General features: G+C 41.9%; 1 protein-coding gene across 1 annotated transcript; it reads right to left on the reverse strand.

Annotated features, from left to right (window-relative positions):
* Window positions 1–1139: 1139 nt before the first annotated feature.
* Window positions 1140–27824, reverse strand: LOC137297590 (coatomer subunit alpha-like). Its single transcript, XM_067829439.1, has 31 exons — window positions 27609–27824; window positions 27364–27477; window positions 26777–26850; window positions 26213–26293; window positions 25978–26054; window positions 25557–25666; window positions 25083–25298; window positions 24744–24879; window positions 24297–24379; window positions 22104–22254; window positions 21631–21697; window positions 16985–17060; window positions 16616–16698; window positions 14522–14661; window positions 13952–14037; window positions 12950–13088; window positions 12621–12783; window positions 12243–12389; window positions 11682–11871; window positions 11145–11240; window positions 6370–6579; window positions 5933–6025; window positions 5486–5598; window positions 5197–5268; window positions 4415–4483; window positions 4037–4173; window positions 3618–3804; window positions 3282–3392; window positions 2787–2948; window positions 2379–2573; window positions 1140–2130 (listed from the first exon to the last, which is right to left on the reverse strand). The coding sequence occupies exons 1-31, from the start codon at window positions 27646–27648 to the stop codon at window positions 2071–2073; spliced, it is 3678 nt and encodes a 1225-aa protein (XP_067685540.1). The 5' UTR covers window positions 27649–27824; the 3' UTR covers window positions 1140–2070.
* Between the last annotated feature and the right edge of the window lie 71 nt (window positions 27825–27895).

The following is a 27895-nucleotide window of genomic DNA, read 5'->3' on the forward strand; positions in this document are numbered from 1 at the left end:
CAGACTATGAAAAAATTAAAATGTAAAAGAACATATCGTTACTATCTATCGTTACGAGTCAAACTTTGATTATCTTGCCTGGGTAGGTGTTTTTGGTCAATTTGTTTGTAATGAAGTCCATTTCTTTGAAATACAGTGCTTGAAATGGCCACCCTAAAAATTTCATATTTCATGAAGTCAGTCCTGCATGGTAGACAGTATTTGGCCTGACTTCATTCGTCTCTGTTCCGTGTACATGTATCTGTACAATGCTAAACTTGGCTGCTCAGTATGAGACAATCATGTTTAAGTGGAAGTTACTGCTCAAAGTTGATGTTCAATCATCAGTGTATAATCAATCATATATGCAATAACAGTACCTGTAGATGTTGTTCAAGATCTGTCGTGTTGCTTCTAGCTGTACACACAGTACCTTCTTTGTTTTGTATCTGGAAATTCATAAAAGAAAAATAAATCTAATTTTGTCGTTTCTTGAAGAAACAGGAAATGTGTGTTGGTCTGAGCATTGAATGATACCAGATATGTGGACATGTTTTGAAACCAGCTTTCTTACAGAACTGTACAGAGCTGGCTGTACAAGTGTACTATCAGGATCTTCCACAAATGTAAGAGTTTTAAGTGAAACAAGCTTACTATTTTCAGGGATATTACTAAACAGGACAAAAATAGTTAGGGAATATGCAAATCATGAAATTCTGAATAATGATCTATTTGTTCATTGACACACTACTAAAATATTAAGATTAAGAAGACCAATATCCCTAACTTATTTTGTCCAGTACCCTGCTCTCTATAGATTATCAGAAAGTCTTGGTCAGTATGTACACTTTGTGGTATTGACTTTGTTTATGACATGAATCATGCCAATAAGAATATGAGTGATCTATTGTGGGTTGTGTTTTTTTCATGAATATGTGATGATGCAGTGTCATGAATGTAACAACATCGGGAATCTGGCAATGGTTACCAGCTGTGCCAGCCTGGTCATTCCACTGCTGTGGTAATATACACCAGTAATACTGGAACCACAACACCTGATATTTTTACAAGCAAGTAGAAACTTCACTTCCTCATCAAATCAAGTCACAAGAAGTCGCATTCTGCCTAAATGTCTGAACACAACACAGGAAAAGTCGATCTTTAAGTATGGCATTTATTCCCACATAACAGAGATGGCAACATTCAAGATGAAATATACATAGATAGTAGTTTGTCATACATGTGAAATGATTATACTGTTTGCTGTGATGACAGGTCACCAACACTGTCTTCTACAATTTGTGCAGGGACTGTTGATCCAGCAAGCTAGCTTCCATCATTGACAGGTTTATCACAAGGGATGAATGCTCAATGTTATATGTACAATTATCCTTGCCAACTTTTATAAAGTACCTCCTTAACTATGTCGACTGATGGTCCCCCATTAATTTAGACCTCCATCTAAAGAACTTCTGAAGGAATCAAAACTTCAAAGCCAAACACATGCAATTTGTAACAGCATATTAAAAGCCTGATTATTCCACGTGTGACATTGTCACTTGTTAAACCAAATAAGCCCAATGGAATCCTGAACCACTGGCCTTTGTATCAGACAGATGCAGCATATCAAGAGACACTACATGTGAAAAAGCCAAAGACACCAAATTTGTCAGTCAGTAGGAGAGGGCTGGCTGTCCCTAAGCCTTTTTTCATGATACTTGTGGTCCACCTGTTAGCAGTTGATCTTCCTTTGATTGTTTTCCTGTGGTAATGTTAGTATTTTTACTATGCATGTAATATGCATTTACAATATCGAATCTGCTGCACGACCACCACATTCTATAGAGCATACACGGTAGGTAAAGAAGAACTCATGGAAGCTAAATGATAAGAGTTGAAATTCTTTCAATATTCAGAATACAAATCATCCTTGTGTTGGAATGTCCATTTACACACAATCACATTACTGTCTGGATGCATCTGTTGCATGCTGCTGACAGCAAACACTGGAGCTATCAGTAACAACATCATCTTCAACACATAATGTCTCTACCACTTTCAGTAGGCAATGTTCAATGCTCAGTAGGCAGCCTAGCGGAACTGGTTTGGGCTGATTCTTAGTCCTATACAGTCTTTACCGATCTCCGTCACCTTCAAAACAAAAATTCAACTATCAGCCATGCACATACTGTGAAAGGCATTCTATCCTTAACTTTTGACATATGATTAATGTCTCTAATACACAATTCACATAAAACATTCAGACTTCATACTGAATTCAGTTATGGAAGAAGTAAGTTAAAGGCATTAAGACACAATTAGTCATGCTTATGAGAAAGAAAAAATCTGATCTGTCCATGTCACTGGCCACTATACATCTACAGTCATCAAATACAGACCTGTGTGACCCTACAGACTTGACCCTTGAACTCTGGCAGGTAGCAGGCTCCACTGAGAGGACACTTTACAACAGGCTTGCCTCGGTAGATGGGGACGAAGGTGGCCGCGCAGATGTCGAAGGGGTTGTGCTGGTCATACTTCAGTTCGTGCTCATCTACCGGGTTCTTCTCACATGCAGCCAGGATCTTCCGTGTCTGCAGCAAGACAATAGCATGACATCTGCTCCTCTTAACAAACATGATTTCAACAAGATCTACTTCTTTCCCCATGCCATTTATTACACCCCGCATGGTACCTGCACAGTTATAGTGTATACTGTCCACCTAGCAGCTAAGTTACAAGTGTCCATGTCACAAGTGGGAAGCCTATCGTGTTAGGAACAAAATGGAGACCTGTCTAAAACTTACTTGTGTAGCAACATCAGGTTTGGGTCCCAGTTCCAGGAGGCGCCGCGCAAATGATGCAGCTGTTTTGTAGTTTTTCAGCTTGAAGAAGAGATTGAGCGCCGTCCTGAGTGTGAGGATGAGATGGACAGGCTGGAGGCTACAGTGGGTGAAGTAGGCTGCCATCTGTACAACACCAAATATGTTACATTTTCTAGTGGTCTGCATAACACTACTTGATTACCTCTGTTTGCAAGCTGATGGTCTTTGAGATGTTGTGTAATATACGCTGACATAACAAAATATTCATCAATATTTCATCAAAGTGAGTGTGTAATAGATTGTGTAAGAAAAACAAACCAAATAATTGGGATCAGAAATCATGAAGACATCTGCATTTAATCACGCAGTCACAATGACAATCTGATCCATATTTCTGCCCACTATCATACGAAGAAGAGTAAACCTACTCTGCCCTGACTGATTACTGATGGGTCACCATGTGCACTGACTCCTCACCTCACAGACTCGCTTCTGCTCCTCAAGGTTGCTCTTGGGCATCTCTTTCCTCTTTGCTTCCAGCGACAGACCTACAATGTACTCACGACAGATCTCAATCAGCTGCTGGGCCTGAAAATATCCATATAACATTCAATCAACAAAACACAAACCAAATCAAACAGATAAAACAAAACGTCTCTTAATTCATATTACTCAAAAATCTGTCCATATTCTATTCATTTCAGTAACACATCCCCTGTAACCTACATCATCTCCTGTATCCCTCCAGCCTTACCCCAATTCCTCCCCCCCTACATGTGTCATACACAACTGCATATGCCTGCAGTCACCTACCTCAGCTATCTCCTGTTTGTTGTCCACAACCAGTAGGGGCACACTAAGGAGAATAGAGCGGAATTTCTCACATGCATCAGCAAACTTGCCGGTGGTGGTGAGTTGGTATGCGGTTTGGAGCTGCTGCACCAACATGTTCAGCTTCAACCCCACGGCAGGGACACCATTCCGAGCCCCAGCCTCTTTCCTGAACAGAGGAAACAGTCTGAATTGCTAAACACAGGCAGAAATGCAAACCTCCTCCAAGGCTGAGTAAATCTTAGCAGTTCTTTGAAAAAATACCATGGCTTTGATAGCATATATCCATACAAAAGAAATGCTGTACTCAATTCTGACATACCCACAAAGTGTATAGGTGATGACTGCCTCTGCCATGATCTTATACTGAATGCAATTAAATGAAGATGTTCAGCACATACCAGTTTCGGTGTGGGTAGCTGAAGAGAGGTGGAATAGATGGCAGCCCAAGGTACGCTGTTCGTGAGCGCGCATATGTCTGCAGGAACAGTTGCTTGTAACGCTCGAAGTTGACCACACCCACCTGGTCATGGAGCAGCTGCAGAGAGACGAAGCATACAACAGTCAGGGAGGCAGAGATGGATTTATTTCACTTATTTCACAGTTTACAAATTTAATCTATGCTGTTGACAAAACAAACGAAACTATAACAATTGTGCTAAGATACTTCCTAAAGCAATGTCTACTAAAAAGACATTAATATTAATATCTAAAACAAATCCAATTAGCTTGCAGACATTTCATAAGATTCTACATAATTTTAATTGTGAATGGCTTACCCTCATGGCTGTCTCAAAGGACCCAGCCAGCAGATGGTCCACAGGCAGCTGAGAATTGTTGCACCACACCTGAGGAGGGAGGGAGGCAAAGCACACATTGAAACAAAGGTGGGTGTTGGCTTATTGGGTAATTTGTTAGCTCGGCACACCAAAGGATTAAATTTCTCACTTGGGTACGATGAATGATTCCCATTTTTGGTGTACCCCTTCACGATTGCTAAAAGTGGCATAAAACTATACCCAACTCACTTCTTCTGATACTTCTCCAGTGAGTATGTGAAGGGGTATGGTGTTATGGCACTTTTGGCAACAATCAGTATAATAAAGGCAGAATAGGCCTCACACACAGTATCAAAGTGGGGAATCATTATAAATCATCTCTTTTAACAACTATGGCACTCAACTGATGTAATATTGTACCAGTTTACAGGACATCGTCATGTTATACATATTATAGAGAGGGAGTTACATTAACAGTACATTTAAGTGATGAAACACTAAGACATAAAGATTGTATCAAAGTTGAGAACTAACATCACACAGTGGCCTTGTGTCTCAGATAACAGTTGTAAATTTGTTACAGTCTACAGACTATGAATGTGCTTTACAGCACTAACAGTCAAAATCTGTTTATAATTTCACTAGTCAAGTTCTCGAAGTCTTCAGCAACTTCGAATGATTTAAGTCAAGAGTCTTGACAGAACAGGCGCAAAACAAAACATTTCATATCAGTCAATACAGGTTATTTGTCCGTTGTGGACAGTCAGTGATGGCCTCTTTACCTGTGTCTGACTAGTGCCCTTGGTAGGAGGAACAAAGTAGCCTTCATCTCCAGTTGGTGTGGGACCAACATCCTGAAACACACAGCTCACATGAAACAAGCATAATGGTGCCAAGATTTTAGTCAGCTGGGTCTACATGACCCTTTGACTAATAATCCATTCATAAAAATAGCCTCACTATTTACAAATCAGATGACAGTTGGATCAAAAAGACAACCCATTGAGCTTGACTGGTAAAGGAGGCAATTCTTGTAGTATCTACTGAGCGGCTGTACAGCCAGGAACTCACGAGATCAGGTGGTAGTTCAAGGTCGTCGTCACCAACATCCCAGCCACCGCCTTCGCCTTCACCTCCAACAAGATCCTCGTCATCAAACCCTCCACCAGCACCAAATCCTCCTTCTGAAAACATGTCACATCAACTGTTACCTTGCTGTTTGTTTGTGCTGAGGCTAACTGGAAATACATGTATGATGACAAATAGAATCACAAACACCTGCAAACCCTCGTGAAACCTTGTTGGCTTGCTGAAGACATTATAACTTTATGGTCTCAACAGAATTCCCCTAAATTTGCCCGAGCTGATCAAGTTGATGTATCCATCATCAGAAAACTTAGTTTACTAGTGAAGAATATTTTCATGCATGTCAGCAAATGGGTGACTGCCACACAACTTTCCTACTTGTCTCCGTATTTACTGAAAGGTGTTTCCCCTTTGAGTTTCATGGTGACATACCTTCATCCAGCACCAGCTCAGCATCTTCTCCCCATCCTTCCCCGGCACCATCCTCAATGTCAGCCGCTGCAGCAGCCAGACCAGACGGCTTGCCTGGATCACACACAACAGCCAGTTATTCAGGCAGGTTTTACCAATACTTTCTGTCTGTTATTGCATTAATGTCAGGAACTGAACCAATGACTTGAACAAACATCATAATTACAAACTCCCCAGCCATCCCTACAGACTTATTGCATGTACAACAATTTAACATGGAAGACAATAACAAAAACACATTGTATTCGGTGGGGTGTTATCTCAACTATCCATTTTACTAAATAAACTGTAAGAATTACTGTGATGGATGTTCTGTTACAGTCCCTGTAACCATGCATCACCTCAACACAGATCTAATGCAGCTTCAGATTAGATGGTGAAGGATGTTCGAGTAATACCTCTGGCAGCCATTGCTCCCTCAAAGAATCCTTTGGACACTGTCAGTAGAGGCCAGTTGCTCTCCTGCTGCATGATGGGAGGTGGCGGCTGGAGAAGGCGGGCGTTGGGGTACAGGTCAGGGACACGGTCATTCTCACCAAAACTCTCCTTGATGAGTTCCGCCTCCTCAGACAAACCGTGAGTCTCAGCAGTAAGGTACGCCAGCGATTCTGTAACACAAGACTTGAACTTGAAGACAGACAGTAACCATACCAATCAATTTAAGACACAATGCACAGATTTGGTCAACTGCATATTGATGGGGTATGCCCAGTAGTGAACAAATTCCGGCAAATTATATGTGGTTCCTACATCACTCACATGGATTACTGCAAGGTTTAGACCTGACACAGAAAAATGTAATTTTCTGAACAAAATTGCTACTTTCTACTTATCCTGACTCATGCTTATCTCCTCCCTCTATGTGAAGAAGTTCCCTCCGCTGTCTGTGTCAATAGTTCGAAGGATGTCCAATCTAGAGGCTCATAAGTACAACATTCAAGTCACAACATGGTCCAGCTTGAAAGAGCATAGAAAGGTGAGTAAAACCGGCACCGTCAGCTTGACTCCAGATCTCCTGGTGATGACAGGGCTGAGTGCCGCTCAACAGGTCGATAGTGTGGAACCTGTAAGTTCTGTAGTATGCCGTAGTTGACATAAGTAGTCTGCTACTTGAGGATGCGTGGCTTTCGTTGCAGTGAAGTCATTCCGCTTGGTGTATGTCTAAAATCGCATCCATTTATCTTTGTATAAGGAGTGAGTAGATCTATGTAGAACTTGGGTGACTGCCTCCGCCGCTCTAGTGGAATATCCTCAGTGTTACAAGCAGGTTTTGATACGATCCACACATGTAGCTGGAACAATGTCTGAGCACTTGTTCGGTGTGAAGATGGATGAGTAGGTTCTTCCATCCTGGGACTCTTCAAGATGGTTGTCCTAGTTCCTCATGAGTCTAGGAAATCATTCTCTCACTGACAAATGTCAGTTGCAGCATCATTGTCTATTTTATCTTATCGATGACCTTCGGTAGTGTGACTGGTGGCAGGAACACGTAAGCATTCATTTCTTCCCATGAGATGCTGAGAGTCACTGTTGCCCGTACAAACAGATCTGGTACAGGATATACAAATGTTGGCATCTCTGTTGAACCTGGAGGCAAATAGGTCTATTAGTGGTGATCCGAATGTCTGACTGATGAGTTGAAACACCTCCTGATGTATCCACTCTCTTGGATATAGTGTCTGCCATGATGTTGCATACACCAGGGATGTGGCATGCCTTTATGTAGAGATTCAAATCACTGACACAGTCTAGGAATTGAATAATTCGAACAAACCTGTAGAGGTTGCAGATTCTTTGAATAGAGTCCTCCTTGGGGTACTTATAAGCATTAAAATGTTCTTTTAATTCTTGCGAAAGTTGTAACCATATTTTGAATAAAAACTATATACCAAACAAAAAACGTTTTTGTCTTGTGAGACCACCCCTACCGGGCCCCCTGAACCAGCTTCCAAGAGCAGGTAACTCTAAAGCTATAACCTCAAGCCAAACACTTTCGTTCTGTAACAAGTACAGACAGAATGTGGGGAGGCGGGTGGCCGTACCCCAAGGAGGACTCTATTCAAAGAATCTGCAACCTCTACAGGTTTGTTCTATTCTTTTTCATAGGGATCCTCCTTGGGGTACTTAAAAGCATAAGACAGACTCCCAAATACTGATCTTAGTAAGTAACAAGGAATCACACTTACCTGGTCACGTGACTATATTCGCCTCATCATGGGGTGCGGACCAGGGCCAGGACATAAGATGGTCTAAATAACCTGATAATATCTCAAGATACAAGATATTGACATGGGGTGCCAGGTAAGGCTCAGTTGGCTCAGTTGGCTAGGGAGTGAGAAATGACTGTCCAAAGCGAGCAAGCTTGCTGGATAGTCTGTCCAACTGATAATGACGGATGAACGTGCTTGGCTGGATCCATATAGCCGCGGAGCAGATCTCCTCAATGGGCAGGGCTGCTGCCTATGCCTTAGAGGTCGCCACTGCCCTAACCGAATGAGCCTTCAAACCTTCAGGGGGTGTACGACCTTTCGAGGTGTATCCCATACAAATGACTGAGACAATCCACCTAGAGATGGTCTGCTTGTTCGCCGGAAGGCCAGCCTTACCACCACCATAGCAGCAGAACAACTGATCATTCTTCAAAATGTCCTTTGTTCGTTTGATGTAAGCCTTAAGGGTCTTACAGACATCTAAGACATGAGCATGTCAAAGAGAGGTACGTGAAAGCAGGGAGATCAATAGGCGCGATTACATGAAAGGTGCTATCTCTCTTAGGACGGTAAGTATCTGGCAATCTGATGCTCACTCTATCTTTGCGGAACAGTCAACCCCGGGTTAGTGGACATAGCATGTATGTCGCCTACCTGTCTGCCAGAAGTTACAGTCACAAGAAAAGCAGTCTTCCATGTCAACAGCTGGAGGGACAGAGCCGAAAGATTGAGAAATAGAGGACGGGACAACCAATCAAGAATGATTGGCAAGTCCCACTGGGAACTAATCCGTCAGATAGCTGGATGGATCCTGTCCACGCCTGCTAGAAAGCGCTGAACTAGAGGGTGCTGTCCCAACTATGCACCGTCAACAGGAATATGGAAGGCAGAAATTGCCATGGAGTATCCTCTAATTGTGGAAGCGGCCAGACTGGCATAAGAGGCCGATCTATCCTCATACTGAACGTTTGTCAAATCCCTCTGCGAAGCCAAAATTGTGTCTGCAACTAGTGCAGGAATTCCCCTTGCTTGGTGCTCCATTCTTGGATAGAAGGTCCGGTTGAAAGGGTAACAGTACAGGAGGCTGATCCAGAAACCTGATCATTACCGGAAACCAGCTTTGGGTCGACCAAAGGGGTGCCAGGAGCAGAAGTAGTCAAGCTGGTTGTGCGGCCAGCTGCAAGAGGAATCGAGGGATCAGAGGAACTGGTGGGAACGTTCACAGAAGGTGTCGTTGGCTATCGCCCTCGGATCCGGTATCCAGGAATCTGGTTCGTCACGCCAGAGGCAAACAGATCTACCTGGAAGGACCCGAAACAACTGAGAGATAACCCTGAACATCGCCTGATGTAACATCCACTCGTGTGGGGCTAGTATACGTCGCGAGAGTGTATCTGCGTGAACGTTGTCTATGCCCGGGAGCTGAGACGGGTAACACCCGAATGTCAAACTGGTCGCACCACAGCAGAAACTGTAAAGCCTCCTGAAGGAGTGGCGGCGACACTGTGCCGCCTTGCTTCAGGATATACGTCATGGCGGTCTGGTTGTCCATCTCCAGGCGGACCACCTGACAAGTGAGCATGTGTATGCATGACTGAGTAGAAGCATGTGAAACCTTCTGCCGCTTAACACCGACACAGGTAGACTGTTCTACTATTCATTGTGTCTGTGTTCTTCAACTGAAGATTATACCGTTGTCATGTTATACAGATGTTGCGATGCAATTCTAATGCTTCCACATGTTGGTACATGTTGACTGTAGTAACTGGGTTCCATGATGTTGAATTCCTTGCTGCTGGTTGCACAGCAACCCTATGTTAGTGCCAGATTTAGGGTAGATGTCTCGCTTCTCCAGAGTGACAACATCATCACTGAAGGACTCTGCAGAAAAGCTGGTCCATTATTACAGAGATGATATAGTAGTATCTAGTCTAGTAGTTGAAGGCTAGTCTTAGCAGATGTCAATGACTTCAACTTCTTTGGTTGAGATGAGATCGATTGTGACAACGATCTCTTCTGGGACTAGGACCTAATCTCCATATTATCCCGACGACACCCCCAGGTACGTCTGGCAATTCACTATAAACATGAATTTCATCAGTAGAGAGCACATGGCTACCAGACTCAATCTTATTCAAATTACTACATACGACTTTAGAGAGCCTTCGTAAAATGTTTAGCATGTATTTGAATAGTAAACAAATACAAAACAAAATTCTCACCTAGTTCACAGTGAACACTGGAAGAACAATACACATGCAAGTAGGACGTAATAATATGGAACACCCGCAGACAGCCATAAACTACATCTGGAGCAGGATTTCATCAGTGAAAAAGTAAATCACATGATGAAATACATGTTCAACAACAACAAAAATATGTAAATTCATCCACAATTTCATATCATAATGATAATCAATACATATCAAAGACATATATTTCTGAATTTTGAGTAAACGATTGAAAAATAAAAGGATATTAAATGCCATAAAGGGACTCAAGTTGATTCTAACCATCTCCTTTGGTGATGGAGGAGAGAGTGACAAACAGGGATGGTCATGTGACCGATATGGCTGGGAAGGAGGGGAGTCTTCCTGTGGCTGATTGTGATTGTACGTCTGCTTCAAAAGAAGCGAACTTCAAAGCATTGCAAGTGTTCACTATTTTCACATAGAGGGAGGAGATAAGCAAATAAGAATGAAAAATTTGAATATGAAGGAAGAATAATTATATTCACATCACTAAACACTACACAATTTCACTACTTCACAGGACAATCAAATTTCCCATTAGGACTCTTGAAATTAGTAAATGGGAACTGTCTGGATCTCTCGTTTCCTAGGTCAATTTAAAACCCTGCTTGAAGTATTGTGTAGTTGATATGCAGGTGTAATGATCACTGTGCATCACATGAAGAAAGTCTAATTTCTCCACTGTGGTCAACAGAGATCTCAAACACTCACTCTGTCCAACACCCTTAAGGATCCGGACTCTCTCGTTCACATCTCCAAGTAGCAGGGCGGTCTGGAAGTGTCCGCTTGTGTCCTTGCGAATCTCAGCTGAAAGAGCAAGACAGATGATTACACATTGACAGCAATCCTTGCATACATAATACAGAGAATCTTATGGAAACCATATTCTTAATCCTTGTCCTACAAGTCTGTCAACAAAATCTGATGTAAAATTGTATATTGGGTCATTTTTCTGACTCTGAGGTTCATCCCTCAGCCACATGGTTCAAGGAAAAATCGGTTGTCAACCATCCATACTTGTCTCAAGAGGAGACTGAATGGACCAGGTGGTCAGACTTGCTGACACAGTTGTTGCATGTGCTCATTTCAAGCACATACATTGATGTTTGTAACGTCAATCACTGTTCAACACTCTATATTAACAGTCTCCCATCATACAGCTGCAATACTGCTCAGTGAGGCTTTGGACAAAACAATTATATCCAACAGATAACTGATAACATATTTCCTTATTTGTCCTCTGCTTACCAATCTTCATCATCTTGCGCAGCTTGTCAAGGTTGCCAGTGATGAGGTACAGGAAGGAGAGCTTGTCAAAGTTCTTGGTTCTCTGATATGCCATCTCCACCACCTGGTGGTTCCCCTGCAACAGTGCTGCCTCGCCCAGCTTCTCCCAGCAGCTAGGGTCATCAAGTGCACGTGCTGCCTCCAGGGCAATCTGCCAACAGTCAGTGAGGTAAGGTGAGGTGTAATGGTGTGTTATGTGATTATTTCACTTATACAATAAAATACATTCACTGTATGTGTGACTACTTGAATTAGTCCACACTATGCGAGTCTTGTCGTGATGTCTCTGGAAAAATATGCTGTTGCCTAGGCTAGATACCCCGGTCATACACAGAGCACTGACTCAAAACAGGTAACTCATGCTATAGTAATTAGTAGATCTTGGGGTGATCAGTAACCTGCAGGATCTCAGACCTTGACGTAACATACTCCCATCACAAACTGCACTGAGATGCAGATGGGAAGATAAAATTTCTCATATAATGTTACCAACCATTCATGTGAAGACCTGGTCACACTCACTTCAATGTTGCCACACTCAAGGGCCAGACCAAAACGAGTCTTCTCATCCTTGACAAAGTGGAGAGCAACCTCGGGGTAGCCCTTCTTCTGTAGGTAGGAGATGATAGACTGACCCACCAGCTTGGCATTGCGGACCATGTGTAGCACCTGACAGAACATAAACACAATAAATACCTGATGCTTACAATTGAACTATAGAGAGGGAAATACATAAAGGGACACCACCTCATCAACAAGCTCATTCTTCTTTAAACAATACCAAAACATAAAGTGACAACAACCTTATTATCGAACTACTAACGTAACTCTCCATTAACCATGAAAATGCATGAGATAATGTCATATTTAAAGGTAAAATAACAAATTCATAATACTAACCTCTTCATATTTTCTGTTGACAAGAGCCAGTTTGAACTTGAACTCTGTGGGGTCAATTTGCAGCACACGTGGTCGACATTCTCTGTCGAGACAGTAGACATTGTTGCCCTTGATGCGGGTGATGTATATTGGCAGGTCCAGGGTACGGATGATTCCATGGTCCCTGTAGTGAGAGGAGGCAGGTCATTGCAGGGTGGTCTAAACAAAGCCTTTAACAAATACTGTCCCCTATATGAGACTACAAATATGTAAATGTCAACATGTTCTCTTTGAATACACGCTTGTGAAGCAGATAACATCTTTCAACTTCAACATGATAGTGGACCTACCCATTTGTGAGTGCATATTTGATATGGTTGCTGGTGGTGTAGACAAAGACCCCACTTTCATCCCAAGCTCCACTCTTGACACGGATGTTCTCATGTATTGTACACAGGTTTTCCAGTTTCCGGTTGCAGATGGAGATCACTGTAATGGACACAACAACATTCACTATGTTGTATCTACAATTCATACAGATGAGTCTATACTATACTGTATTGCTCAAGTTCACTTGGAGCCATGTATTTCAGGCGAATCAGCTTCACTTATACAGAGAGGTACTGAAACACAGGACGTGAGATGCCTAGTGTCTTCCATAGACACATACATGGGAGCACCAAGAAACAGTGCTGTCATGAAGTATGTGCTCCAAAGATAACATAGTGACTCTTAACATGGACTCTCAACACCAATGAAGGACCAGACAGTTCAGTAATTAAGAGCCTGAGCATTGATCTGCACAATTGGCTACTGATGACATGTGTCAACCAAGTCGGTGTGCCTTACAACCAGATGCCATTAGTAGCCTCCTACGACAAGCATGGTCGCCTTCTAAGGAAAATATGGGTTGCTGAAGACCTACTCTACTCGGATCTTCACTGCTTGATGAATATTTTAGTTACAAGTCCATGAACTGTCAATAATAGGCCATAACCAGATTACAATGAAGTGTGGCTCTGGTACAAGTGTGATGTACAGGGTACAATGCCTTAGAACAAATCACTCACCAGGGTTGACCACCTGACAAGGGATGTACTCACTCCAACCAGTTCTTTGATTGATTCGGAAGTTGGAAGAAATTGAAGACAAGCATGAAACATTTATGAATAGCACGAACATTGATTGTAAGGTCTGAGGATCACCTCTATCCCTTTTGTCATGTGACTGAGGCAGCATCGAAACAATACAATCATTACAAATGTTGCCATCCATAAACATGCCATGTCATGAATCTTGCAACTGCCTGTGTGTGCTAACACTGGAACTACTACGTAGGGGCCACAACCTACCATGCTTGCTGAAAAGAGCCACCGAGGACATGTCGTTAGCCCACACGACGTACTTCACCTTGGAGATCTTCTGGGTGGCCAGAGTTCTGCCAACACAGCACACATGAACTCAGTCATCATCACAACCAAGTCAATCTTTTACTCGTCTTTACATTTACTAGCTAACAAAGTCACAGACTGCATCAGAACAGATATTTTATGGCAGCTTCGACGGTTACTGAGCCAGACAGTGTGAGCAAAGTTAAATGCTCCTCTTAACACAAGACAATCATATAACTTACACTACTTTTCTGTAGTGATGGTTATCACACTAAATTTTCATGTTGGCAAGTCAAGCTCTGAAATCACTGACTGATTATAAGAGTGAGGAAGTGAATATGGTTTTAAGCCAATATTAGCAATATTCCAACAATCATGGCAGGGGACACCAGAAATCTGATTACTAGAAGATTTTACTACATGATGTTACGGGACTTGATGCAAGGTTGCTGGGGCATTTCTGAAGTTTCAAAAGTAAAGTTGAATAGATTCTTCAATCTGTTGGTTCACCACTATTAGCATTCAACCCACCTCTTCTGCTGCACGTCAAAGAGGGTGACGGAGTCGTTATCCTTGAGCAGCAGACAGCCAGTGCCAGCATAGAAGATGTCCTCACAGTTGGGGGCCTGAACCTTCTTGGTGATCTCGTTCTTCAGGTTCTTGATGATGATCTGCAACAACAACATACTAACATTAACTACCTACATTTTAGTGTTGGAAGATCACCTTCATACTCCTAGGCCGAATGTAGAGATAGCATCAAAATCTGGCAATATGATACACCCAGCCTTATCATGCTGAACACCATGTTGAACACTAGTGCTTGTCACCATCCATTAGACAATGTGATCAATTCTCAAGCAGTTTGTCTATGAATGTGGACACTGTTTCAACAGTGGACTGAGCCCAGTTAGTTTTTAGTAACCTGATACCTACTGTAGCTAGTTCCACATCAACAAGAATTCAACAGAATTACTGAATACCACGTTTACTGCTGCTGAGAGATCCTAAAAGACAGGGACTTTTCTAGCATTTGGCCTAGGACTATTCAATACATTCCAGCAGATTTGTGACAAACCATACTTGTGAGTGCCCCTGTTATATACAGTGATGTGCCATACTTATGTCAGAATATGGCTGCTAGGCAGAGAGGTGAATTAACTTAAAATGCTTGGTGTCCTCTATCTACATAATGATGGGGGATACAATTTCACAGGGAACATTCTCATGGGTCACAGGAAATGTTGAGGGAGTAACTCTCATCGCCTGCTTCACATTCAAGGTCAACTTATCAAAATGGGGACAAGGAGGAAAGCCTTGTCAAAGGAGGTCATGAAAATCATTCTTGAGAAGAATTTTGTGGGATCTCGACAGGCAGACATTGCAGATGCCATCCACAGTGATCATTTCAATTTTTTAAGAGAGTTCATGTGGAGAATAATGAAAAAAATATGTCCAGATGTGGTAGGCCACCAGTTTTGACAGAGGAGACAAGGCACTTTTGAGAACTGTCAAAAGCAGAAGAAGGAGATTACTTGGCAACATTACAAGTATTGTAAATGAGGTATTACCAACTACAGTAAGCAAGAGGACTGTTCAAAGACATCTCCACAAGTTGAATTACAGTAAACGATTAGTGAGGAAGAAATTGACAGTGAGTGCTGTGAACAGATTAAAAAGAATGTCATGGCATAGTACATACTTTCATTGGAAGACTCTAACTAATTGATGCAAAGTGATATTCAGTGATAAAAATCAAGTTGTTCTTGGGAAAAATTTCTGTTTGGAGAACACCTGGTGAGGACAACAGACCGTACTGTGTTTGCTGCAGGTGCTCTGATTTTCATCTGTGATGATCTGGGGGTGCATTTCCTACCACTGGACTGGTACACTGGCTCAAGTTGATGGAAATACCATAAGTGAGAAATATGTATCTAGTCTGGATGAAAATCTATTTCCTGCCATTGCCAAGCACTTCACAAATGGTGATTCTCTTTTCCTAGATGACAAGGCCCCATGTCATCAGTCACATTTTAGAAAAGACTGGAAATCAACTAATGAAATCAACTGTTTATCACGGCCATCACAATCACCAGACTTGAACATCTTAGAAAATCTTTGGATGCTGGTCAAAATCAGGCTACAGATAGTTTCTCACACCATCAAATCAAAGGAAGAACTGTTTCAGCAGATTGTTGTGATTTGGCAGTCAATACCACAGTCGTGTTCATGCACTATACTGATCAATTCCAAGAAGAATAAGAGCTATGAGGATAAACAAAGGTCACATCACAAAGTATTAGGCATCCAAAAGTTTATTTTAGGGGTAAGTAAATGTCAATTATTAATTTTTTGTGACCCTCTATAAATTTTGCCCCTAAGCATGGCAGCCATTTTATGACATAATTATGGCACATCATAGTATGATGTGAATCAGTTCTTGTAAAAACAGGCAGAAACACAGGACTGTTGGTGCTTTCTTCAGACATGTATCAGAAGAAGATTAGTATTTACAAATGTTTCCAAGGTTCACGCTACCTCAAACCATAAGAATGCTGCTTACTTATACACGGTCAACCTGAACATTATGGGGTTACTACAGTCCAACACAGAGCAAGGTCTCACCGAATGTGTTCTGTCTAGGACTGCAAATCTATTCCTGGCCACCCACACTGCCGTCAGGCCAGAGGATCGCTTCCCTTCTGGGGCTGAAAAGAGGAGAAACAGGTGAAACTTTGATTTAATTGTATACATATATGTGTATGCATTCTATTGGCAAATATTATATTTTGCAGAAGTCATCTTCTATACAAAGCATAAGACAAATACACAATAAGTGTCCTCCTCCATACACAAGTGTATACCTACTACACAAAAGCAGTTATAGTGAAACTGACAAAGCACTATCCCACAGCAACAAGATCTACAGTTGAAAAGAAGTTTCTTTGAAAGAAATCTTGCCATTATCACTGATGTCCTTTCTTTACTACTTACAGTCTGGATTCTGGGAGTCAGAGTCCTTGGGTATAGCGTACAAGTCGTAGGTAGAGTTCTCCACATTACTTGTTCTCTGAAAGTCAAAGTTGATCATTAGGAATAAAACAGCATCTCTCATCACAAAAACATCATTGTGACCAGTTATTTCAAAGCATGTCCGCCTGACGTGTGAAGAATGGTTAAGGTGATGTACATGTTAAACATTAACCTCAATGGCAAAGCCGCCATGCACAGGAATGATTGACAGCAACCTACAGACATAATCTTGGCATACATTGACTGAAACTCTAATCACAGACTTCGGAGTCGTAAGATGCACAGAATATATCCAAGTCTGAGCTACCCTTGTATTGATTACGTGATACATGTAATTCCCTGAATAAAATTTATATTTTATACTTATCCTAACTCATGCTTGTTGCTTATCTCCTCTTTCCTGGCGAAGGTAGTGGAACACCTGAAGTTCCCTTCTAAAAGAAGCGGACGTAAAATCACCCTCACTCAAGTATTACCGCCCTTTTCCTGTGCATATGGTCAGCTGACCACCATGCTGCTTCACTCTCTCCTGTAATTGCCCGACACGAGAATGTGAGAATTCAGAGTGTCTGTGAGGGATGGCTGGGAGGGCTTTCATCATGATTCAGGATACTTATAATAATATAATATCAATTTTCTTCAGAAAATTACATATTTTTCCCTATCCTGACTCATGCTTAATTGCTCACAGAATCCGAAGGAAACGGCGGTGGGTCAGGCCACGCTGGATTCTGCTGTCAGTTGAATTACGTCCAATAATTCCTCCAACAGCCCCCCTCCCGAAGCAACAAAATATCACGATATAACAATCGAAACTAGTTGCGACCTTTTTTCATGTATAACTATCTTCATAATGAATGCAAGGTCATAATCACTTACGCTAGTCTGTTTAAGACACGCGCATAGACTTTCCACCAAAATACACCGCAGAGCGCCTGGCTTCCATAAGTCATGTGATAAATCGGGTCAGCGTCGTCGCGAACTGTTAGTTGCTGAGCAACGACAAGTGGTCCAAACTGATGAATGCCAGTGATGTCCCCCTTGGCTATGTCTCGCAAATAATTGTTGGCGAATACAGTATTTGAGGTCCAAAAACAGCCTTCCATAATAGTAGATTGCGGGCAATTACCATGTAGCACTAGTGTAGAGGCTAGAGCTCTGACTTCATGTCAGTTAGAGGCTCGTGGAGACTTTAATCCTGCTGCTTTATATGCTCTAAGTGTAACAGGTCTGATCCAGACTGAGATAGTGTTGTGGGATACTTCCGTGGGTGTCTAAGTAGATATAGGGATAAATAGGCACTTGAAACGTTGTCTTCTTGACTTGGTATGTGCAATGTATATTTTCAATGCTCTCACAGGACATAATAATAAATCTTGTGTATCATGCAGTCCTAAGATTGAAGACAAAGCCGGTATACCTGATTCTTTGTTATGGAGTCCCATCTTAGACCTAAATGAGCTGTTTCCTGGTGATGTGTGTCGAAGCTCGTTCGATTAAAGTCTAGAGCATTAATTTCTGATATTCTTGCCGCTGTAGCCAAGTAGCCAAGGCAAGTAAAAATAGCGTCTTTGAGTCAACATTTCAATTGAAGTTCGATCAAGTGGTTCATATACATCACTTGTGAGATGTTGGCGTACAATATTTAGATCCTACGCTCGAGCTCTAAATCTGTGTTGTTGATCTTCCAACTTGAACGAACGTAATAAAGCAATGAGCTCTGGTACTTTAGTCAGTTTGGTCCCTGTTCCCATGGTGATGACCGAGCTGAAAGCAGCTAAATATATGATAGAGATAATGTAGAACCCTTCAGACCTTTAGATTGACGTAAATAGCATAAAAAATCTGCTATTTGAGGATGAGTTGCCCGGTTCGCTGAAAATCTCTTTTTCTGGCGTATGTCTCAAACCGTTTCCACTTGTCGTCATAAAGTGTGCAAGTGGATTTCCATAAAGCTAAGGTTACTGCTTTTGCCGCGCTCGCTGAATATCCTCTGCATTTCAAACAAGTTTTAAACAAGTTCTTCATACCTGAAGACAGAATACTGATGGCTGGCCGTGTATTTGTTTTGTGTGAGGATGAATGAGAAGATTCTTCCATTCTGGTAACTGTAGTGTTGGTTGTCCTAGCTCTTCTATAAGTTATGGAAACCATGCTCGCATTGGCCAGTAAGGTGTGACCAAAATCAGTTGTAACCTGTTTGCTTGTCTGATTTTCCCAATGACTGTTGGTAACAGTACTGGAGGGGGAAACGCGTAAGCGTTTAGTCCTTCCCATAGTATGCTGAGAGTGTCTGTTGCCCAGGCTAGGGGATCTGGTACTGGCGCCACAAAAGTTATTGTCTCTTTGTTGAATCTTGTTGCAAATAGATCTATTTGCGGAGATCTGAAAGTTTGACTGATTAGTTAAAACCTGTTTGCTTGGATGCAGCATCCATTCTGTTAGAGATGGACGCAGCGGATGAGATAAGGCGTCTGCCATGACATTGCAGGCTCCTGGTATATGACATGCTTTTACTTGAAGATTCAGACTGTCGACTAGGTTGAACAGTTGAAATGTTAGGCGTAGCAGAGGTAGCGATCTTGTTGATCCTTGTTTGTTTATGTAAAACGCTACTGTTAAGTTGTCCGTGTGGATCATTCATAACTTGTTTCTCAATGCCGTTGACCAGTGGAGGATGGCATGAATGACTGCTTTCATTTATAACTGGCTGCTACCTTGTTTCCCATATGAACTCTCCATTGATGCGCTTGTATCCCGTCATCCAGATAATGTAAAATCTATTACGAGCTGGGTTGATGACTTTATAGCCTTCGTCGATCTCTGGCGCTCTGATGAATGGCTCCATATTATGAAGAGGGAAATGACATGCGTTAAAAGACGGCACATGTTGCTGTTGAAACTTGGTTGTTGTCTTGAACGCTGTAGACAAAGTCTCAGGTATCGTAGATACAGGAAGTATCGGCGGAAATGTTAACGTATCAGTGTCGTGATTCTTCATCATGAATGTGTTGAACTCGTTGGCATCCTTAGATGGAGAAGCCAGGTATAAACCATCTGTGATCCATGATGTAATTTGCGAGTCTGAAAATAAAACTTCCTCCTGTGACAATTCACGCTCAACTTCATTCTTCCGAATGAACGAATTTATGGATCGCTGAAGACCCCAAATGTGTGAGTCTAAGTCCGCAGGGGAGGATGACTGCAATGTCTTCTATGACGCGTCCATCCACGAGTGCACTCATGCGAGTGTGTGACGTCACTCACCCGAGTATAGATACTCGTCTGAGTGCACTCACTTGCCGTGGGTATATCCTACTCTGTGCTGCGATCTGATGATCTGGACCTGGATCTTCTGCAGTGCGTGCATGTATGCACCTCCTCTTCATCCTCAGACGTGAGTGCCGGTCTAGATGAATGCTCTTGTTGATTCACAGTCAACTTAGTTCACGAGTGCAGTTGTCTTTCCTCCGTTCCATGAAGTTCATCATCTGTATTGTGAATTGTTACATGAAGACGCCTGCATCGAATGCATTTGGTGCATGCACTGACAACTGTGTTGAAGAGCTGTCTATGATGCCCATGAGTGCATTCAACATCTGCGATGTGTGTTGAAGATGAGATGTGTTCTGGGGTGTTGAAGATGCCGTCGGTGTGGATCTAGTTGCCAAAGTCTGAAGCATGGTGTCTTCACCCTGTATCATTAATGGAGACTCGTCAAAATACTGACGTTCTTCTAAGGGGTCCTTCTCCTCCCCAAATGACTTCATTAACTGCGAGGGATGATTCTGTGATGATCCAACAGATAATGACTTTGACTTCTTCATTTTCTTGATCTGTAACGGTCCTGTCTCAATAGATGATCTCTTCTAAGTCTTGCGAGGGGACTTGCCCGACCCTGGACATGACCTTGGGAGATACGGCTGACTTCTCACTGGAACGAATCTCAGCATCAACAATTAACCAGTTACCCGACCTTATCTCACTAGACTTAGACATGGATAATGTAAGCGGACGTTGCTTATCTCTAGCACGTCTATGAACAGAGAGTAAATATAATAAAAATTCTGCTTCAGACAATTTAATGCAAAATACACGACGAATGGGAGCAGAACATAAAGGTTTACACGCCGGGCAAAGTATGTGTGGGTCAACCGCCGACAGCCGTAATCTGCACTGAAAACATGATTTCGTAAACTGAGACGTTTAGAAAATGACACAATAATTACAAAATTGTATCATAATAACAAATATAACCAATATATTCAAGCGAAAAACCGTATACAGCACAAATTTAGTTAGAAAAACGAAAAGAATGAAAAACTTAACGCTGTATACGGGACCCCAGGTGCCTCCAGCCGCCCTCATCGGGCGATAGGGAGAGAGTGAAGCAGCATGGCGGTCAGCTGACCATGTGTGCGGAAAAGGGAGGTAATACTTGGGTGAGTGTGATTTTCATGTCCACTTCTTTTAGAAGGGAATTTCAAGGGATTTCAGTTGTTCCACTACCTTCGCCAGGAAGAGGAGAGTAAGCAATTAAGCATGAGTCAGGATAAGGAAAAATATATGGAACAGGGAAACATGAAACAACAACACAGCAAACTTACTGTGCAGAGCAGCACGCCGTTTTCTGCAGGGTTGTATGACATGCTGTACACAGGTGTTCGGGAACCACTGCAACAAACATCAACAATCAGATATCCAGCTGAGCAATATATATCAACCAGAAGCTCACAAGACATCCTGAGACAGCCACAACAACGCTCTATTGTATGTTGCAATGCTTCTGGGCTATTCCTTGCCACTTCGTCAGGTGAACTGAATTGAGAAGGCAAGGAATAGACAAAAAACACTGCGACACACAATAAGGAAGAAGTTGTCATCTATTATATTGACTTGAACACCAACTAATAAATGCCTCTCAAGAACCTCATGAGTCCATAAACAAATCACTTAAGCAGACATGTTTCTGAGACTGTTATAAGTCACTTAAGATAAAATGCATCCCCCAGGACATTTCATCAATAAAAACCAACGTTTGGTAAGTCACTCCATCACTTATGTTACTGCGCATCCGTACCCTCTCAGCTGCATGACAGGGACATCCTTGGATGTGGTGAAGTCCAATTTGCGGAGGTATCGCTCCTTTACATAGAACAGGATGTTTTGATGAACTGCATAGGCTGGTCGTTCTCTCTCTAGCTTGTAGATGATCATCCCACTGTCATGTCCTGCATCACAGTCAAGTTATACACATAGCAGCGAGAGAATGAGTTATGGATAACACAGAAGTATGTCAATGTGTCATGGTGTGTCAGTTAAGAGGCTGGGATGGGGATAACACTGAAGTATGTCAGAGTATAACTGTGTGTCAGTGGCAGGGTGAGATGGAGGATAACACAGACGTACATCATTTTGTCAAGGCCTGTCAGACGAGATAGGCTTAACACTGAAGTATGTGAGAGCATACATGTGTGTCAGTTAGAGGGTGAGATGGGGGATAACACTGATGTATGTCACTGTGTCAGGGTGTCAGAGGGTGAGATGTGGGATAACACTGATGTATGTCAGTATGTCATGGTGTGTCAGAGGGTAAGATGGGGGATAACACACATGTATGTCAGTGTGTCACGGAGTCAGAGGGTGAGATGGGGGATAACACTTACGTATGTCAATGTGTCTTACACTGTGTCAGAGGGTGAGATGGGGGATAACACTGATGTATGTCATTGTGTCTTACAGCGTGTCAGAGGATGAGATGTGGGATAACACTGATGTATGTCAGTGTCTCACAGAGTGTAAGGGTAAGATGGGGGATAACAATGATGTATGTCATCGTGTCAGGGTGTGTCAGAGGGTGAGATAGGGGATAACACTGATGTATATCAGTGTGTCACAGTGTGTCAGAGGGTGATGTGAGGGATAACACTTATGTATGTCAGTGTGTCACAGTGAGTCAGAGGGTGAGATGTGGGATAACACTGACCTATGTCATTGTGTCACAGTGTGTCAGCGGGCGAGATGGGGGATAACACTGATGTATGTCAGTGTGTCGCAGTGTGTCAGAAGGTGATGTGAGGGATAACACTTATGTATGTCAGTGTGTCACAGTGAGTCAGAGGGTGAGATGGGGGATAACACTTATGTACCTCAGCGTGTCACGGTGTGTCAGCGGGTGGGAAGGGGATACCACTGATGTATGTCAGCGTGTCACAGTGTGTCAGAGGGTGAGATGGGGGAACTCATATGATGGATAGCATCATTCCTGACCAATAGTAGACAGTATGTGAAAGTCAACAACACTGAGATGACTGTCACCAATACAGGCACCTCCAGGGCTGTGTATCAGAATACTGATGCTATCTACAAGAAATGCCAGTCCCATGTACACTGCTTGCGAAAACTTTGTTCATTCCAAATTGACTCTGCCATTATGAAACTGTTCTACAAATCATGTATTCAATCTATTTTAACTTTTTCATACAGTGTGGGTATGGACACGTATTGCTCAAAAAGAAGGACAAGCTGAACAGAGTTGAGGGTTGGAGGGAAAATAGCTTCCTGTGATTTTGGAATTTTAGAATCTCTATACATTTCAACTGTTTCTAATCTTACCTCAAGAATTTCAAACGACCCATCTCATGTTTTAAACTCTTGTTATGAGCTTTTACCCTATGGTTGCAGATATCATTTCCCCAATGTTAAATCCAAGAGAGCAAAACAATCATTTCTTCCTTTCATAATATCTCTTTTAAACCATCTTCCTTTTAGTATATCTCTTCTAAACCATCTTCCTTTTATAATATCTCTTTTAAACCATCTTCCTTTTAGTATATCTCTTTGAAACCAATCTCAAATATTATGTTACCTATTGTGCCGATCTCGTACTTATTGTAATAGCGTAATAGTAACTGACAATGGCCAAAGGTCCCTGAGAAGTGCTAAAAGTGGCTGGTAATACTTAAATATCATTCTGAATGAAGGACTTGGTGCACTACATAGTGAGTGAGTGAGTTTAGTTTTACGCCACACACAGCAATATTCTAGCTACATGGCGACGATCTGTACATAATTGAGTCTGGACCAGACAATCCAGTGATCAACAATATGAGCATCGATCTGTGCAATTGGGAACCGATGAAGTGTCAACCAAGTCAGGGAGCCTGACCACCCGATCCCGCTACATAGTAAGTACCTAAATAGTTGAAGGTATGTGGGATTATGAAATCCAGCCACAATATATACCATGATAAACATACAAAACACAACTGACCTGCAGCAAACAGGTTGAGAGAAGGATGTGCAGACATGACCCAGAATCTGTCATGTTCACGCCGGAAAGTCTGGACACCAGTTCTGGCAACAGAAACACATTTACCCAGTAGCCACAGGAAGGACATATACCACAACAGACAATACAGACTGCACATGCAAAGAAAGATGTTGGAAGACATACAATACATACCTCTTTTCACTGAATGTAAGAAGACTCTAAATATGGTGTTCATAAGAGTGAGTGAGAGAGTTTTATGCAGCTTTTAGCAATATTCTAGCAATATCACGGCTGGGCACACCAGAATTGGCTTCACACATAATTTCCATATGGGAATCGGAACCTGGGTCTTTGACGTGACAAGTGAACGCCTGAACCACAGGACTAGCCCACACTAAGAAAACCCTTTGGTGTTCAAAAGAACACAGTTCAGTTTTGGTTACCTACCTCTTGCTCATGTCCCACACACGAATACTCTTGTCCTCTGAGTTGCTGAGAATCAGCTCTTGTCTGGGATGGAACAACACACAGGACACATTGTTGTAGTGACCACGGCAAGTGTCCACTTCCCACGCCTTAGAATCTGGACAGACAGCATATCCATTATGGTAACTATTGAAGCAATGATCAGTGAAAAGACAGCTTGTGAAAGCGTGTACTTCATCATTCAGATGTAAATTTACCAATGAAACATTTTATTAATCTATGTAATGCGAAGACTGAACATAATCCTGAAAGTTAGAGGGTACCATGAGTACAGCCTCCACACTTCGTACTAGACCTTACCATTCATTCTCCAGAGCTTGATCTGCCTATCGTCAGCCCCAGACACAATCAGGGGCAGGGTTGGATGGAAGGCTGCCCAGTTGACCCCTCGGTCATGGCCTTCCAGCACATGCTTCACGATGGCATCAGACGTTCCAAACAGGTCAGTCTGACCTGGATTGCGAATCCGCTCTTCTATTCCCCCTGGTCCAGGTGATACATTTTTCTTACGAAGCCCTATGAAGGACACATTAATCTATAAACTACATGAACTGCTGTTCAGGTAACAAATGAAAGTTAGGTTCAAGTTATAGCCGAAAATATGACTTACAAAAACGGAAAAAAGCCAAAAATTCTTCTGAACAGAAAACCAGATGGCAATTTTCATAAAAACTTGCCAACACAATACATGTAAACACTTGTACTTCCAATACAATTTCTGTAATGGCTGACTCAGCCTTTATTTACAAGGGGAGATTCTCCATCAATGCCTACCTGAGATGTCCCAGACCCGCACTGTCTGGTCTAGGGATGCGGACACTACCATATCCTCTGAACAATGGAACTGTGCGCACATCACATAGTGACTATGACCAGTCAGTACTCTGTAACACAGCAACACAGAATCACAACCTTACTGTCATAACACAAAGTGGGGGAAACATGGGGGCTTTGTATATGAAGCCACTAACAACCAAATATCGAAGACCAACATATAAGTCGGTGGCTTTATGTCAGTTTGGACTGGACAACAGCGTTATTGGCAAAATGAGCATCACATTACACAATGGGAATACAAGGACATTCACTACAAAATCAACTAGCCTGACCACCTGATGTCATCAATCTGACAACCAGTCAATGTTACTGAAGGCAAATAAATTTGAAATGTGACTGCTATCAATAAGAAACTTACGAAACACAATTCCTGGACTGCCAGTTCCATATACGGATAGTCTGATCATCTGATGAACTCAGGATCCATGGGTACTCCTGAAATTCACACACAAACATTAAGCATTTCTTGTTATTAATAAAATAATATAAATGTAACAGCTGAGGTTCAGATTGCAACAGATTTATCAAATCACAATATATATATGCATTATTTTTGCTTTCAGACATACAACTATGATTTATTGTCTGCTTACATGATGAAACACTGTTGTTCGAATATAGTCCAGATGTCCCAAAAGGGTGAACAAACATCTCCTTTGCTTGTAGTTCCAAACCTGGAAGATGAACAAGATATTACAATGCTGACTGTTATTAACAAACAGTAGCTGCTGCAAAATAACTCATTCATATTGATCTTATATTGAAGATCACTTACACAGATTACACGTCACTGCTACAATGCACCTCAGTTGAACTCATTAACTGCAGACAGCTAGCGCTAACTGAATTACATCCACACTGATAAACTAGGTGAATTCATTTGGCCTATTCAAATTAGGAACTAATGTCAGACACCTATGAATATGATGAGACTAACCATGATATTACATGACTTTTATGTTTATGCCAATGCCATTTGTCACTTTCGTCCACTTTTGAATCATCGCTTAGCAAATGTGACAGGTACAAGCAGCAGGGCTGGGAGTTCCATGGCCATTTCAGACTCCAGCAAATATGGTTAATACAAAATAACTTAATCCCATTCTTTTGACATTTCAGTGTTAAACTTATTATCACAAACCATATTCCAGTCCTACCTTGATCTTATAGTCATCACCTCCAGACACAAACAGTGGCTGCTGGTTGTGGAAACAGATGCCTCGGACTGGACCTGTATATTAGTGATCAAACAATTGGCATAATCAAACAATTGTCATCTATGTTGTAAAAGATACACTTGAACATGATGAGAACAAACATGATAAATGCTACAACAACAAATTATGGTACAATGGTTCACATTTGGTTAAGGGTAGGTTTGAGTTAAGGTTTAGGGTTAGGGTTAACTGCCTAAGACAGGGACTTGTAAAGTGCAGGCGTCCACACAAAATGCATGGTAAATAGAATTGGCGTGAGTTTGGGTAAGAGTTCCACCCGTTATCCCTGCTTGAAATGTATCCCATTTAATATTTTTTTTATTAGGATCTTTTCGAGGTTCTGGGTTCCTAGGGTTAGGATAATAATGTGGTTTAGGATTAGGGTAATGGTTAGTGATAAGGTTTTTTGTTAAAGGTAAAATTTTTCTTTACTACAGAATGATAAAACGTGGGGTACGGGTGGAAATCTTACCAATTATGTACTGATTGAATTTCCATATCCGACAACTCTTAGGATGATTACGTACCATCGTGTTCATCAAACTTGTCAATCAAGGTACACATTCGGTAATCCCACAGCTGGATGACACCGTTGTGTAAACTTGCCAAAATCCATGGCCGCTTCGGGTGAAAAGACAGACCTAGGAAAATACATTGACATGAAGATAGCAATGAAGACTATGTTTCAGACTAGCAATCCAGAATGTACACAATTTTGATGTTGAAAAATCTGAATTGTTAAGACACCGGATGACAGGTTATAAGAACTTACCCTTGACTCTTGCTGATTTAGTTTCAAATTTTGTCAACATATTGCCTCATTCATAGGACGGATTCTTGGTTTTAACGAGATGCCTTTGCTCGACAGGTCGATTACACGCAGATATGTATTTCTCTGCGATAAACAGAGCCAGCGTGGAAGAAAGATGTCTTCCGGACACGTAGCCGACAGATTGCCAGTGTAACGGGTTCGTTGATTGGCTGAAATGACAATTTAGGGAGAATTTATTAACACATTTTGTTCTAAACTGCTTAAAGTCAAACCATATTTTATTTGTC

Source organism: Haliotis asinina, chromosome 10 (genome assembly GCF_037392515.1).
Source record: "Haliotis asinina isolate JCU_RB_2024 chromosome 10, JCU_Hal_asi_v2, whole genome shotgun sequence".
NCBI classification, from domain to species: Eukaryota; Metazoa; Mollusca; class Gastropoda; order Lepetellida; family Haliotidae; genus Haliotis; species Haliotis asinina.